This window comes from Miniopterus schreibersii (genome assembly GCF_964146895.1).
Source record: "Miniopterus schreibersii genome assembly, chromosome: X".
NCBI classification, from domain to species: domain Eukaryota; kingdom Metazoa; phylum Chordata; class Mammalia; order Chiroptera; family Miniopteridae; genus Miniopterus; species Miniopterus schreibersii.
This window is the reverse complement of record NC_138104.1, coordinates 93,788,121-93,805,394: the sequence shown is the minus strand read 5'-3', so window position 1 is coordinate 93,805,394 and position 17,274 is coordinate 93,788,121. Positions and strand designations below refer to the sequence as shown.

At 43.2% G+C, this 17,274-nt stretch overlaps 1 protein-coding gene across 1 annotated transcript; it reads left to right on the top strand.

The window, feature by feature from the left end:
• Positions 1-13,793: 13,793 nt before the first annotated feature.
• SAT1 (spermidine/spermine N1-acetyltransferase 1) lies at positions 13,794-16,948 on the top strand. The gene is made up of 6 exons (XM_081126034.1): positions 13,794-14,035; positions 14,289-14,340; positions 14,446-14,529; positions 15,780-15,881; positions 15,976-16,016; positions 16,428-16,948. The coding sequence occupies exons 1-6, from the start codon at positions 13,970-13,972 to the stop codon at positions 16,596-16,598; spliced, it is 516 nt and encodes a 171-aa protein (XP_080982160.1). The 5' UTR covers positions 13,794-13,969; the 3' UTR covers positions 16,599-16,948.
• The last annotated feature ends 326 nt before the right edge of the window (positions 16,949-17,274 follow it).

Here is a 17,274-nt window from a genome sequence, read left to right as displayed (position 1 = left end):
GGGGGGTGGAGGGTGGGAAGAGATTAACCAAAGAAGTTATATGCATATACGCATAACCCATGGACACAGACAATGACGGGGTGAAGGCCTGGGGAGGGGGTGGGAGTGAGGTGGAGGGGGTCAATAAGGGGCAAAAAAATGGGACACCTGTAATACTTTCAATGATAAAGATAAATTAAAAATGAATAAATAAATAAATAAATAAAACCAGAAAATAACTCTGGCCCCTTTATACACACATTATAATGAATCAACATATTAAAGAACACACCTGAGAAGCTAATGAATATTCTGTTAAGACCCTCACGTAAGACCTTCCCTAGGATTCCAGCCAGCCAAGGAAAGATAAAAAAGCCTCAAGACAAAGGATCCACGGCATGCTCTCCCTACTGGGAGCACACCTGAACCTTTCCCTTCCCAGACTTCTTCCACCACAGACATACAACTCCTGAACTCAAAGTTTCCCCAGGAGACTTGCAACCAGGGGAGCAGAGGGCAGCAGCAGCTCGACCCGGGCTTACCCCCTGAACCTGTCTCCAAGATCCCCTTTTCTCTGATTTTCTCTCTCCCATTCCTTCTTCTACCTTAAGTCTTCCCTTTGTTTCACTGCCCCCACCTTTAATAAACATACTCTCAGAATCACCTGGACCAGTGTTGTGAAATCTTTCCTGCATGAAGTTAAGAACCTACACACTACCAGCAGGCTCTAGGCAGATCCACCCCAGGCCCAGACCCCATCAGGTAACAATAAGATATACCTTCTCTCTTTAGATATGTTAATACATTCAGCCAGTTTATAGTCAAATATTAACTAGTGTGGGATACAGTTTGAATATCTCTGCTTTATTTTAAGTTTCACTTTCAGGAGCTATCCTAATTTCACTCATTTCTAATTCCATTACCCAAATCATGCAGCACCCCAACTGTGACAGCACTGAACACGTCAGGTCTCCTTTCGTAACACTCCTTTGCCTATCTGCTACTTCTTTCACATCTTCCCAAGTCATGCCAGGTTGCAGCCATTTCTGAGCCAAAACAACCTTATATCATCGTAAACAGAACTGATTTCAATGCTGATATTTTCATCAACAAAAGCTATTGAATTCTATTTGTGGAAGTCTGGATATCATGTTTATTTATTCTTTAGCTCATTCTAATTTAGAGAGGTAAATAGAAGATGTTTTAGGTTTCCCCCTTGGTGATTACTTTCCTCATAGATCTAAGATTTCAGAAACAACAGTAGTCCTACACTTCTGTCTGTCCTATCTGTTCTTTGTTCCTCTTTTCTTGTCTTCCCTTGGATTATTATTTTTTTTATCCTCACCTGAAGATATGTTTTTTACTGATTTTTTAGAGAGGAAGGGAGAGACGGAGAGAGAGGGAGAGAGAGAGTGATGTGAGAGAGAAACATCGATTGACATCCTTCTGTACATGCCCCAACTGGGGATCAAACCTGCAACCTAGGTATGTGCCCTAATTGGAAACTGAACTCACAACCGTTTGGTGTATGGGACAACACTCCAACCAATGGAGCCACCTGGTCAGGGCCCCTTGGATTATTTTTTATGAATCCCTTTTACCTCCTCTATTGACTTATTAGCTATACCTTTTTTCAGTATACATCTTTAAATTATTAGTCTACCTTTAAAAATTATATCATTTAACATATAATGTAAGACTATTTTTTAAAAATTGATTTTAAAAAGAGAGGGAAAAGGGGAGGGGGGAGAGAGAGAGATCTGTTGTTCCACTTATTTATGCATTCATTGGTTGATTCTTGTATGTGCCCTGACTGGGGATTGAACCTGCAACGTTGGCGTATCCAGATGATAGTCTAACCAACCGAGATACCTGGCCAGAGCCTATAATGTAAGAATCTTATAACAATACACTTTTCACCCCACCTCCCCATTCTTCGTGCTGTTATGCTCATAAATTTCATAATATAATGGTATTATTCTCACATGAAGCAGTTAATTTATAAAGACATTACAACCAAGAAAAATGGCTTTTATACTCACCCACATATTCACCATTTCTGGTACTCTTCATTCCTTTATGTCCATATGGTATCACTTTCCCTCAGCCTGCCGAACCTCCCTTAACATTTCTTGTAGAACAAGTTCCGTGGTGATGAATTCTCTTGGCTTTAGCTTATCTGAAATGTCTTTATTTTGCCTTCATCTTTGAAGGACTTTTCACCAGATATAGAATTCTAGGCTGACAGTGTTTTTCCTTCCATGCTTTAAAAATTTTGTTCCATGCCTTAGCTGGTTTTGCTCAGTGGTTAGAGCATCAACCCATGAACTGAAGGGTCCCAGGTTTGATTCCGGCCAAGGGCACGTACCTTGGTTGCAGGCTCGTTGGGGTAGTGCAGGAGGCAATCAATCAATATGTCTCTCTCACATCGGTGTTTCTGTCTCTCTCTCTGCTTTCCACTCTCTCTGAAAAGCAATAGAAAAAATATCCTGGGGTAAAGATTAAAAAAAAAATGTTCTACCATTGTCTGGTTTGCATTGTTTTTAATAAAAAACCAGTGATCAGTCTCATCTTTAAATTTTTCTCTTTATCACTGGTTTTCAGAAATTTGATTCTGCAGTGCCTTGGTGTGATTTTCTTTATGTTTATGCTACTTGGGTCTCCCTGGAATTCTCGAATATTTTCATTTGTAGTTTTCAGTGAATTTGAAACAGTCTGAAATTGAGTAAAAGAATTACAAGATTGTAAATTGTGTTTCATTGCTATACATTGCTGAATGTAAATGGATACTTAACCACAATGCACAATCCTTTCACAGCTTTTCATTTTTAACCATGGCTTCAAAGATTAGGTACTGAAAGAAAGTTTGGGAAATTGTTCTATCTGCTGCCCTGTCCAGAGTCTAAGCACCATAATGGCATAATTTCCTTCTATCTGGAATAACTGTAAAATATCTGTTTATAAAAAGAGAGAGAAGGAAAAAACATTGTGCGAATTAATATATTCCACATAATGGCCTTTTCATCATTTTCTATTTTTACTAAACCTACTTCTTGTAAAAAAAAAAAATCTCCAGGTGTGGTTTATAGCTGAATGTTAACCAGGTCACAGATGAGGCCCACCTCTAAAGTAAGTCAGGGTTGTAAATAACTTATTCTAGGTGGTGTGTCCTGGATTGGACCTTGTCCACGTGATGTCTGGCCACGCAGACAAAACACTATGGGCCGAGTGCAATAGGCATTGCAATAGTGATTACCCAGCCTCTGTGATGACTCCTGATCCTATGACCATTGGGGCAGGGCCCCTTGGTTGGAAAATATTAACAGAATCACTGCACATTTATTTTTCATGAGGAAGGTCAAAGTTTCATGACATAGGTCAATGAATAAGAGAATGACCCTGTGTAAGGACAGGATAAAAATAGATTTAGGGGAAAATCCTTCTCTCTCCCCATCGAACCATTCACAATTATTCTTCCTAATCCAAAAATTGTTATAACCCTTATATTACCAGGTAGAAAGAAGGGAATAAACATTGAAAGGGTATTTACTATATTCTAAGCACTCTACAAAGGACTTTACAGCAGCATTTAATATTCATAACCCTAGGAGGAGGAAACTATTAACTCCATTTTACAGATAAGCACCCCGAGATTCCAAAACCTGTCCAAAATCACACAGCTGATAACTGGCAGTGCTGGGATTTGCACCTAGGTCTGCCTGGCCTCAAAAATCCCTGCTTTTCTGCCACACAAGTACACTCAGCTCCACCAACCAAAAAGTACTTACTGAGTCAACTACCCTTTGGCTCCATGACAATAGATGACTTGTCTAAATCACTTGCTTGGATGAGAAAACCCATTCTTTGGGTCAGATGGTGAAGTGTGCATGCTGTCTGTGAGAGAAGATCATAAATGAAGAGCAGAGGACCATTTTCAAAATACTAGGAAAGCACTTATCTCAGAGAGAATGACCATATTGTGATGCCCCAGGTTCACTGACTAGATGTCCAGAGAGGAATCCTCCATGAGCAGAAAGTCCTACCGCCTCTAGAAGTCTTCTGTGGAGTCTGGGTGGGGGCAGCTCCCTGCAGCCTCTTTGGGTGGCAGGGATCTCTTAGATGTTGACTGTTTACTTGCCTCAGGCTGTAGGCGTTCCTGATCCACACTGCAGAGTCCTACTTATCAGTCCCATTCTTGGTGTGGGGGCAGGGCTGCAAGGCAGAGAAGGAAGACTTGAGAAGAGGAACATATTGTGAAGACTGGAGCCGTCAAGAGCAAGCATTCTTGTAATTAAACAGGGTCTGTGCTAGAGAAACTTAATTTGTGAAAAGGGGACCAATATGTTGAATATTTAGTTTTTTGCCTAAGCCCCAGCCTTAGGACAGCATTTTATAAAATCTGTTTTTAAACTTTCCATTTTTGCCAGATCTATGAGGGCTGTAATTACAGAGTGGTATAGTAAACGATCTCTTGCCTAAGAGTCAGGAGATCTCAGTTGTCGTTCTGACTCTGCTACTTTCTGGCTGTGTGACCTTGGGCAAGTGCTTTACCCTCTCTGGGCTTCAGTTTTCTTATATGAGGAATTTGGACTAGAGAAGCACTAACATCTATGCTTCTATGATAACAGAAATCTCAACAATACAGATTGAAGGGCTTTGAAGGAAAAAAAATCCTTATTCTTCCAGATTATATTTATCCAGGACAGCTTTTTAAAAATATATATATATCTTTATTGATTTCAGAGAGAGGAACGGAGAGGGAGAGAGAGATAGAAACATCAATGAGAGAGTCATTCATTGGCTGCCTCCTGCACGCCCCCTGCTGAGGATCGAGCCGGCAACCCGGGCATGTGCCCTGACCGGGAATCGAACCAGGATCTCCTGGATCCTAGGTCGATGCTCAACCGCTGAGCCACACCTGGCTGGGCCAGGCCAGCTTTCTTTAAGTGGCTGATTTCATTCCCAGTTTTCCCTGAAGCTCTGAATGGAACTGTATAGTTAACCCTTTTTTAAGTATAACAACAAATATCTTTTCAATTTAATAGAATCTAGATGACACAGCAGGACATATGTAAAAAAATAAGTACAGTACAGTGGGACCTCGGCGTTCGAATGTGATCCGTTCCGGAGACTGTTCGGGTTCTGAAACGTTTGGAAACCGAGGGATCCACAGCCGACAGCTGGGCCTCAGGATCCTGCCCTCAGCGGGAGCCGCGGGGCATGTTCGACTTCTGAGGCGGGTTCGAAAACCGAAGCATTTCCTTCTGGGTTTACGGCGTTCGTAACCTGAAATGCTCGCCTACAGAGATGATCGAAACTGAGGTACCACTGTAATAATACATGGTAATTGAGACTAAATGAGCACAGTTGGTTGGAGCGTCGTCCCAATACACCAAGGTTTTGGGTTCCATCCCTGGTCAGGGGCACACACAAGAATGAACCAATGAATGCATAAATAAGTGGAACAACAAACTGATCTCTCTCTCTCTTCCTCTCTCTCTGCAAAATCAATTTTTAAAAAGACTAAATGAAATCACATCTGTAAAATGCCAAGCAAGGCATGCCACTCATAGTAGGCACTAAGAGATGCCAGTGGCATATTTCGCTTCTTCCTCTCCTTTAGCAGCCTCCTACAATTAATCTTTTAAGGAGACCTTAAAATGTATTATAAGGTCTTTTCAATCCTGTGGTCTCGGTCCCCTTTTGACCTTCTGGCACCCTTCTCCCACCTCCATGAGCCCCCAATAAAGCAACTGCAGTGTATCTTCCTTTTAAATGGTGCGGTTTTCTGGCAACCTCCCTAGATAAAATCTCTGCCCCAGGAATCCCATTGACTTGACCTGCTGAATAGAATTAATACATATGAGCAATTAAAGGTTGGCTGACATCTGACAATGATGATGGTTTTGATTTTGGAAGAGTCGACCTAATGCTATCTTTTCCGCACTTCTCAAGTGTCTATTCTCAAATGTCTACTGAAGCCATATCATCCTGACAATAAGAACAGAGGAGAAACTTAACATTTTTTCTTATCAGTGACACTGAACTTAACGAAAGGTAGTGTAAAATTATTGGGCTACCACCTCAAAAGAGGTGGTAGGAAACACACCACAGATTTCCTACATATTTCTGAGGAGCTAAACCCTGATCCATGAGCTGAATATCCCCTCTGGACATGACTTCAGAAGGGGAGAAAGGGAGGGCTGCCTGGAGAAGGTAGGTTGTATTGAATGGGTGACTGACTGTGCCTGCCCCTCACTTCTGATTGCTCCTGTGCTTTATGTCCAGGAGGCTGAATCCCTTCCAACCATAACTGGAACTGTAAGGGCCTGTGATGTTGAACTATAGGTCCCTGGAGGGCAGGAACCGTGCCATATTTATTTCAGCATCGCCCAAGCACAGTGCTTGGAGGGAAACAGACCTTAATAAATATTTGTTGAATAAGAAGTAGGCTTTTACTGCCCTTTGAATACAGACAAACTTCAAGGTGGCCCCTATGATCCTGTCACCTGGTGTTTACGCCTCTGTGTGATCCTCTCTGCTTGAGTGTGCACAGGACCTGTGACTTGCTTTTAATCAACAGAATATGCTGAAGGTGATAGGGTGCCACTCCCATGATCATGTTACATTATATAAAACTCTCTGTTACCAGGCAACAAAAGCAAAAAATAGACAAATAAGGTTCCATCAAACTTTAAAATTTTCAGGCATCAAAGGAAACAATCAACAGAATCAAAAAGCAACCTACTAAATGGAAGAAAATATTTGCAAATCACGTATCTGACAAGACGTCAATATCCAGAGTACAAAAAGAACTCCTATAGCTCAACAACAACAACAAAATCCTGATTTTAAAATGGGCAAAGGACTTGAATAGACAGCTCTCTGAAGAAGACATACAAATGGCCAACAAGCATATAGAAAGATGTTCAAAGGGGGGGTAGTAAAGGGTAAAGGGGGTCAAATGTATGGTGATGGAAGATGATTTGACTTTGGGTGGTGGGCACACAATGCAATATGAAGATCATGTATCATAGAAATGGACACTTGAAACCTATATAATCTTATTAACCAGTGTCACCCCAATAGATTTAATAAAAAAGATGCTCAACATCACTAATCATCAGAGAAATGCAAATCAAAATCACAATGGGATATCACTTCACACCTATTGGAATGAACACTATCCAAAACCAAAAACAAACCCAGAATACAAGTACTCGTGCAGATGTGGAGAAAAGGGAACCCTAGTGCACCGTTGGTGGGATTGTAAAATGCTGTAGCCTCTATAGAAAACAGTATAAAGGTTCCTCAAAAAGTTAAAAATAGAACTCCCATATGATCAGCAATCCCACCTCCGAGTGTAAATCCAAAAGAATTGAAAGCAGGACCTTGAAGAGATATTTGCATACCTATACTCATTACACCATTATTCACAATAACCAGAAGGCGGAAGGAATCGAAATGCCCACCGATGGGTGAATGGAAAAAGAAATGGGATATAAACATATAGTGGAATATTATTCAGCCTTGAAAAAGGAAATTCATGTCATAGGCTATAACATGGATAAGTCCTGAGGACATTATACTAAGTGAAATAAGCCAGTCATAGAAAGACACTCTGATTCCACTTATATGAGGTCTCCGAAGCACATACTCAAACTCAGAGACAGAATGGTGGTCACCAGGGGCTGAGGGAGGGGGAAATGGGGAACTGTGTAATGCGTACATATAGTTTCAGTTTTGCAAATTCTAGAGATCTGTTGCACAATAATATGCATTTAGTTAACACTACTATACACTTACAGTAGTATAAGTTGGTAAAATAGTTAAGATGGTAAATTTTGTTATGTGGGGTTTTTTTCCCTACAGAAAGAGACTGTATCTTGCTAGCAGACTACTCTAAAGACTCTCCTTGCTGGCTTGATGAAGTAAATGGCCATACTGGGTAAGCCAAGGTGACAAGGAACTGCAGGCAGCTTTTAAAAACAACAGACAGCCTCAGCCGACAGACAGCAAGAAGCCAAGGCCCTCAGTCAAGGAAATGAATTCTGCCAAGGCCCACAACTTGAGCTTGCAAGTGGATTCTTCCTTGATCACACTCCCACATGAGAATGCAGCCTGGCTGACACCTCAGGCAGAGGCCCGAGCTAAGCCGTGCCGGGACTCCTGACCTCCAGAAAGCACAATAATAAACATATATAAGCTAAGCCACTAGACATGCATTACTTTATATGACAACAGATGATTGATTAATACAAAAGAGACTTTATAAGACAACTGTTACCGAGCTAAAGGTTTGTTCACCTGAGTGCATCAAAGCATAATCAAAGGCGAACAGGAGTTCGCAGCAAAGAAAGTAAAATGGCACCAAACCTGGAGTCACAGGTGAGCTATTGCTCTAAGACCTGGCTCCCCAGTAGCTTCTAGGGGATGGGTTACCTAGAGAAAAATCACTAATTATGATAACTAAGGGAATTAGGGTCATGGTCTCTACTGGGTGGTTGGTACTAGGGCAGGAGCAGTCGATTAGTGCATCTGGTCCTGATGTCAGCCATGGCATTGCTTTGTCTGGTTTTACCACTTTTCTGGGCCTGGAGCTGAAACACAACTGAGGCCTAGATGTTATCTCTAGTTTGATCTGAAAAACTCTGCCTCTGGGATCAACGGACCCAAGGCTTTGCTCTTAGATTATTTGATACTGATCAGAACCTCATTGTCCTGAGGGCTTAATGATTAAGGGAGGGGCTGTGCAAAGGAGAAGAGAGCAGGTGACTCAGGTGCTGGAAAGAAAGGAGAAAACGTCATACAGTATGCTTTTAAGTAACTGCCTTGCTGTTGTGGAACCTTGAAACAAAAGGTGTTCATGGTAGAGACCAATGACCTTTGATTGGGTCAACAAGACCAACCTTAAGTCATAAACACTCATAGCCTTGGAATATGTCCATGTCTTTGCCTAAAAATCACTCAGCCTGCCTGTAGATCTGCTTTCCAGGGGGCAATCTCTGTGGATTTCAGAAAATTGCCAATGTGCTGGCCTCCTCAGAAGGAAGAAGACAGGAAGACTAGACAGGAAAAAGAGGCATGATCATAACTGTTAAACTTCACCCAAGGGGTCTCTGGTCTGTCTCTGCCATAATTTTTTGTGATCCTCAGTAAGACCCCGAAGGATTGCAATTGTAACAGCCTGGTATAGATTTAGGCCAGAGTAGCAAGTAGATTTCATTTTATAAACAGATTGGGGCAGTTTGGGATGACTCCTTACAACAGCGGAATGTCTCTGCCCCAGTCTACCGGTACAGCTTTTCACTCTTTGGTTTGCTGTAGGCATTCCTTGTCTGAGGGTCAGAAATGAGCAGAGCGGGGCACACCCATGGGAATGCAAGTATGATCACCCCTATTTCTGCATGTTCCCAAACAGCATTTACCACCCCAACCTTTTCTGGCCAAGGAGTTTCTTATCCCCACTTCTTTCTGTGGTAAGTGGAATGGAGACTTTCCGACCATTTGGCTCCCTTTTCTTTACAAGTGTGTGCAGTGGTTGTGGTTGGCAGGGGTTGGGAGGTGAGATAGTCAAAGTAGGCAACAGTGGTAGTTGGGAGGATCCAGGCAGAGCCAGAAACTCAAATGTGGTCCGTCTTCTCTGGCAGGTCAAAGTCATTGTCCTAGACTTCCATATCTCCCCAGATATGCCAGCAGAAAGGAAAGGACTTTCTTTTTTATTAAATTTATTGAGGTAACATTAGTTAATAACATTGTATAAATTTCAGGTGTACAACTTTATAATACAACATCTGTACACTCTCTTATGTGCTCACCACCCAAAGACTAGTCTTCGGGAAAGGACTTTTTCGGTGCCAATGAGAAAAGACTCCGATTGGCATGTCTTGGGTCACAATACTGACCAAGAGGGTGGCATGTGGATTGGCAGCCCCCTACCAAGGAGAATCATCTAGTTGGGTGTAGGGGTAAATAATTTTTCAAAAGCAGAAAATGCCCAGATCTTTTCTCTCCCTCAATATGTATTTCAAACTGTACCACGGGTCCTGGTTCCTGTCATCCCTGTGCTTCCTACAGTGAGCAGGGAATTCCTCTTTTGCCTCAGCTAGTTAGAGGCAGGTGTCATCACTTACAAACAGGGGTCCTGATTAATACCTTACACTTTACGGTCCAGCCTCTTTTCAAAAAGAATATATTTTTATTTTTTTTAGAGAGAGGAAGGGAGAGGGAGAGAGAGAGAAAGAAACATCAGTGATGAGAGAGTCATCATTGGACAGCTGCCTGCACACCCCCCACTGGGGCTCGAGCCCGCAACCCAGGCATGTGCCCTGACCAGGAATCGAACCACGATCTCCCAGATTCTAGGTCAATGCTCAACTACTGAGCCATGCCCAGCCAGACCAGGATACTGACTTTTTTAGAGTGGAAGGGAGGGGGAGAGAGAGAAACATCAATGTGAGAGACACATCGATTGGTGGCCTCCCACACGTGCCCCAACCGAGGCCGGGGAATAAACCTGCAGCCCAGGTACATGCCCGTGACCTGGAATCGCACCTGTGATCCTTCGGTTCGAAGCAGATGCTCTAACCACTGAGCAACACCGGCCAGGGCCATTTGTGACCTTTTAAAAAATGTCTTTGTTGATTTCAGAGAAAGGAAGGGAAAGGGAGAGGGAGAGAGAGAGACAAACATCAATGATGAGAGAGTCATTGATCGGCTGCCTCCTGCACGCCCCCCACTGGGGATGGAGTCCGCAACCCGGGCATGTGCCCTAACTGGGAATCGAACCGTGATCTCCTGGATCCTAGGTCGATGCTCAACCACTGAGCCATGCCGGCCGGGTGATTTTTAATTCACTATAGTGTATATGCCAACTAAATATCAGCCCTGCATGAATATGTACATAAAAACAGACTGGAAGGAAACCAATGTATTAACAGGGATTATTCTCATTATCTTGTTTGTATTTTCTGTGCTTTAGTTTTCTTAATCCGTATGCATTACTTTAATAGACAGAAAAATAAGTGACACCTTTCGTGATAGTTTAATAGGCAGGCCGGACAGTTTCACTTTGGCACCAAAATCAACAGAATTCCTTCTTCCCCAGCTCTTCCACTTCCTAGCTTTGACAACTCTGTAACCCCTCTGAGCTTCCCCTTTTCTCAGCTGTAAAGACGGAGCTAACCTGACACATTCTGCAAAGCTTGTAAGGACGAAATGAGACAACGAATGTAAAACATCGAGGAAGCGCCTTGACATTTCCCTTCCTCTTCCTCTCCCCCTATTCAAACCTAGTTACTAGAATTCTTTCTCATAAAGGTTAAATTCCACTGTAGCAAACTACACACAAATCTCTAAAAGTAAACTGCATGCCCTGAGGGCTGGTTTCAAAACTTAGTCCACTACACCCTGACCTGTTTGGCAAGGCTGGTTGAGCACTGTCCCATGCCCCAAAGGTCACCAGTTCCATTCTCCATCAGGGCACATGCCTGGGTTGCAGGCTCCATCCCCAGTAAGGGGCGTACAGGAGGCAGCAGATTGATGTTTTTTCTCATGTTGATGTTTTCTCTCTCTTTTTCTCTCTCTCAAAAAAATCAATAAAAATATATATTTAAAAAACTTAAGTCCTCCTTTATAACCCCCAAATACCTAGCACAAGATTCAATAAATATTTGTTGATTTGTTATTTATTAACCAAAATAAAGTTTCCCAAATACTAGGTAGTTAATCCCTTCTTTATACCATTTCAAATATATACATTCCAGTATCTATTATCCATTGCATCTATCTGTTTACAACAGTGGAAAAGCCTAGCTGACTCACTGCCATGAAGAAAATTAAAGTTTCCTAGGGTTCTAAACTCCTACCCCTGCACAAACACAACCACAATGAACTTTTTTTAGCCATCTGTTTTCAGGACAGCTCTTCTTGTCATAATGACAAAGCAAAGCATAAGAGCATGAAAGACTGGGAAAAGAAAGTAAAAGAAAAAATATTATAATGCATTGTAATGAAACAATCCATTTCTGGAAAACTGAGCAACCCAGATAGAAAATGACTTGGTTTTGCTTCAACTAGGCAGCTGTCATTACGTCTTAGTCACAGAGGCCTAATTTACAGTTATCTGTAAATGTGTAGCAAGCTCTCCTAAGCCCTCCTGCGTGTTAGACCAAAGCAGTGGAGGGGAGGGCCTATGAATGGTCATCCGTGTGTCACGGTGTCAGGAAAGACAACACCTGCAGTAGTTTAGGCAATTGAGAAGTAATGACATTTTAAAAGATCATTGAGAAAGACATTTCATAAAGTTCCACAGTGACTCACTATGCATGACATCCCCAGAAGGTTCTCGTAACTGAGAACCTACTTTTGCTTTCTTTTCTACCTATGAGATATTCTTAGCAAAGACAGAAAGCCACTTGTTGATGTTTGGGGGTGAGGATCATTTGGTGATAGTTCAACCTCTCATTTTACAGACTGAAAGCACTGCAGGCCCCTTTCATGCTTCCTCTCTCACTCATCCAGAATCCCAGACAGGGCAGCCAAAGTAAGACCCTCAGGAGGGCCTGTCTGGGAAGGTGGGTTGTACAAGAAAAACTTATCTGCAAGAGGCTCGAATACTTGTCCCAGTGAGTACAATCCAGAAGGAGCTATATTCTAATCCAACTGTCCTCAAACATTTTGCTCTCGGGACATTTAAAAATTATTGAATGCAAAAATACTTATCTTTGACCTTTTCAGAAAACATAGGAACACACAACACGTTCCTTTAGTCGCCAGAGCAATGATGTCATCATACATCCTGTAAATTTATAATTATTTCAAAATAAAAAATAAAGGGGAAAAAGGAAGTGCAGATGGAGCTGGCAGGAATTAAAAAAGCCCTCAACAGCAGTGGAATTCTGCAGTCAGATTTCGCCAATGTGCTGAAAGAAAGTAACTTCTAACCTCAAATTCTATAAGCAGTGAAATAAATCCCTCAAGAATTTTAAGGTGAATTAAACGCACATTTATACAAGCAACAACAGAAAACGTTACAAAAGCAGACCTTCACTCAAGGAAATTACGAAGAGTGGACCTGGGGCGGGAGGGTTCCCACAAGGAAGATCAAAGATTTAAGAAGGAAAAAAGTATAAAAGAAAACATTCTCTTAGCTCTAAAAAGTACAGGTACCGTATAGGAGGAAAACAATTACTGAGAAATCCAAATAGATTACCTTAGCAAATTCTAGAAAGCACGGAACATACAAGAAGCCATTCCTTTAGTCATCTGAGCGATGACTTAATCACACATCAGGTTGCCTCTGGAAAATTTTAGTGACACTGAAAAAGGTAAATGACGTCTTCCTATTATTACGAAACTCGTTTTGACACAGACTCCCTGAAAGGATCTTGGAACCCGAAGGGTCCCCCAGACCACACTTTTACAACCGCTGACCGAATCCCCCCATCGCCCAAGGCCAGGTTTCCTGAGTTGCCTTCCCTGACGGGACAAGGAGGAAACAGCAAAGTCACTCGCTGGTCCGGGCCAGCGGGGAAAGCCCCTCTTCCTTTTGCAAAGGTGACCAGGGACGCCGAGGCTCCGAGGCCGGGCTTCCGGGAAGGCTCCGCAAGGCGCCGCTGGGGGGCGCCGCCGGAGAAGCGGCCGCGCGCCCCGCCGCCCGCGCCCGCGCCCTGAGGGTTCACACGGCGCCGGAAGCGAGGGCGGCGCCCGGAAGAGGGGGCAGGGCGGTCGCCGCCTCATTGGACGAGGTGCTTCACGTCACGACCCGGGGCGGTGCTTCTACGCGCTTAAAGGCCGGTGGGCCGCGGCGCAGACGTATTCGCCGACGCGCTCTGGTCACGTCTTTCAGTTGTTCGCCGAGGCTTCCCGGGTCATGGTGCCAGCCTGACTGAGAAGCGGTCGCTCCCGGGAAACGAATGAAGAACCACTTTCTCCTGTTGTTCAAGTACAGGGGCCTGGTCCGCAAAGGGAAGAAAAGCAAAAGACGAAAATGGCCAATTTCGTGATCCGCCCTGCCACCGCCGCCGACTGCAGTGACATCCTGCGGCTGATCAAGGTTAGCGGGGGGCCAGGGGGACGGGGGCGAGGTGGGAGGGGGCGGCTGCGTTCCCGGCGGGTCTGAGAGCCTCGGGCAGGTTCCCCTTCCACCCGTCGTCCCCCCCCCCCCCCAGCCCCGGCCGCGCCTCGGCTCTGGGTGGACTGCGGGGTGAATCACCGCCCCGCCCCACCCCCAACCCCTTCCCTTTGGCCAGCCGGGGCCTCACTCAGGTTCCCGCATCTTTCCTTTTCTCCTATGTGCATCGCCTTAGGAACTGGCTAAATATGAATATATGGAGGAACAAGTAATAATAACTGAAAAAGGTAACCAACAGTGGCGGGGCGGGGCGGGTGGGGGAGGGGAAGCGCCGGGTGCCTGTTACCCTCACCGGGGCTGACACTGCCTGTCCCCGCTGCCCTTTCTCGCAGATCTGCTGGAGGATGGTTTCGGAGAGCATCCCTTCTACCACTGCCTGGTGGCAGAAGTATCCAAGGAGCACATCACTCCGGAAGGTAACCGCCCTCCCCCTCCAGAAGCCAGAGAGATCTAGTGTATAAACGTAGTGTCTGCCGTGTAGAGCTACTGACAACACAGGCTAGGTTACTGAGAAGTGGCCAGAAATAATAGCCAGGCAGTGTTCAAACTAATGAGGAAATAAAATAGATGTACTACACCTCGGGCGGGTTAAAAGAGCTGTTTAAGTAAGTATCAGAGTGCCGTGGAGACACGGAAGAACTTGAGCTGTTTAAAAGTAAGTATCAGAATGCAGTGGAGACCCGAAAGACTTAGGTATGTCATTTGTTCTAATTCAGTTTCATAAATGGTTCTTGTTTGACCCTGTGGTAACCTTTTTTTTTTATTATTTTGTAATTCTGTTAAATCACGTTTTCTTCTTAATTTGTCCCAATCTTCAGGTTACAGTCTCTAGCTTCGCCATGTACATGGCCCTTCCGTGTACATGGATGGGCGGGGAGGTAACTAAAAGATCCTTTACACAATAAAGTAGATGATCATGATAAAAATGAGGTAAGGCCCTATTATCACACGGTAGATATTAAACACGGTAGATCAGAAACTCTATTCGACTTGCTTCCTGTGTTTGCAAAGGACTATAAAGTGGCAAGAAAGTTTAATTTGAAACCTTTGCCCCCATTTGGAATTCTAGACACCCAATAAAAGGGAGTCTGATTTTTTTATTTTTTTGCTGGTCCCTATTAACTGGTCAGAAAACAGAACTAAAAGGGGAAGTTGTTTGGGTAGGTGCTTAAGTTGTTGTTTTTTCTGAAGTCTGATCCCCAAGCTAGAAGAAATGAGCAGAAAACGTAAGGGATGAAGCCTTTTTTAGAGAGATATGGCTATTACATAATTAACACCTGTTTCTGGATACCTCTGCTGCTTCTGGCTTAAAAACTGGGGAGAGCAAATTGAAAATGTTTTCATTGGAAGGCAAGTTCTGAAATTAAATGTTGCACTTTTGGCCTAATGTCCTGACCTTAAGGAAGCAGAGTTTCTAAACGACAAATATTTACTATTCTGAACTGCCGTGTAAGCCTTATCCCCAAGTCACCAGTATATCAATAGGATGTAAATAATGTGTGGCTAAAGTTTAAGACTCTAGCGGTTTTGTTCTGGCAAGTAATGAAAGCGTTCTCGCTAATACATGCATGTATATTTTTTAAAACCTATGGTAGGCTTCGGATTTTGCAACTACAACTTTTATGAATCCATTTCGCCCGTAGCTCATATGATGCTCTGATTACAGGACACAGCATCGTTGGTTTTGCCATGTACTATTTTACCTATGACCCATGGATTGGAAAACTCTTGTATCTTGAGGACTTCTTCGTAATGAGTGATTTTAGAGGTATGGTTGATTGCAGAAGGGTGGCTCTAAAGAGAAATCAGGGCTTGAAGTCCTCCAAGTGACGTTTTTTAAATGGTACTTCTCTTTTTTTTAGGTTTTGGGATAGGATCAGAAATTCTGAAGAATCTAAGCCAGGTATGTCTTGGTTTTTGCTTTCTGGTTCTGTAAGGGTTACTAGATTATTTTAATGACTGAATCAAAACTGGGTCCTGGCCCTAGCTGGTTTGGCTCAGTAGTTAGAGTGTCAGCCTTTGGACTGAAGGGTCTCAGGTTCCATTCAGGCCAAGGACATGTGCCTCGGTTGCAAGTTGGATCCCGGCCCTGGTTGGGGCTCATGCGGGAGGCAACCAGTCGATGTGTCTCTCTCACATCGATGTTTCTCTCTTTCTCCCCCTTCCACTCTCTCTGAAAAACAGTGGAAAAAAATATCCTCAGGTGAGGATTAAAAAAACAAAAATTAAGAAAAAACAAATAAAAAAAACTAGGTCCTGGAAAGCAGGTAAAATGTCACTGAGCTGGTGTTTTACTCTCCCCCATATATGACAGGTTGCGATGAAATGTCGCTGCAGCAGCATGCACTTCCTGGTAGCAGAATGGAATAAACCATCTATCAACTTCTACAAAAAAAGAGGTGCCTCTGACCTGTCCAGTGAGGAGGGATGGAGACTCTTCAAGATCGACAAGGAGTACTTGCTAAAGATGGCAGCAGAGGAGTGAGGGGTGCGGAGTGCTCGTGTACGCTACACCTTCCATTGTATTTTAGAAAAAATCCTCAACTTACCTTCTTTCTATCATGTTTGTAGTGAAATAAGAGAATGAGCACCCATTCCAAAGCTTTATTACCAGTGGCGTCGTTGCATGTTTGAAATGTGGCCACGTTAAGATGGCAGTGCAGTTTGGAGTCAGATTGATCCTTGAACATCTTTTGATAACACAGCAGGGTGGTATAATCTTAATGTATATGAAAAAACTTCATTCTTGTGAGTCATTTAAATGTGTACAATGTACACACTGGTACTTAGAGTTTCTGTTTTGATTCTTTTTTAATAAACTACCCTTTGATTTCATTGTTTGGTGTAAGCATTTTTACTAATCCTTTGTTTCTTAAGGCAGTTTTCTCACTGTTGAGTTCGCAATAAAAATGGCCAAGAGACATAACCTAAAACTCTGTGATTGTTTAAATAAATCTGGAAAGGAGCTAGTTGATTTCCAAGCTTTTATATGTACCAACACCTGTAAGATAACTTTGTATTCATAACACTGTACATTTCACCTGTGGGATTTTCAAGAGTGTAGAAACAGACGCCTGCCATAAATAAGCCCATACATGACACAAGTAAGGAGTGGGATTCTGAAACATTGGGAAAAAACATCTCGCCCATGGCAATCTCAT

Coding starts and splice junctions, on each gene's coding strand:
- SAT1 (XM_081126034.1), top strand. CDS start 13,970: ATGGCCAATTTCGTGATCCGCCCTGCCACCGCCGCCGACTGCAGTGAC. Junction 14,341..14,445: donor AGTAATAATAACTGAAAAAG/GTAACCAACAGT, acceptor CCTTTCTCGCAG/ATCTGCTGGAGGATGGTTTC. Junction 16,017..16,427: donor TTCTGAAGAATCTAAGCCAG/GTATGTCTTGGT, acceptor CATATATGACAG/GTTGCGATGAAATGTCGCTG.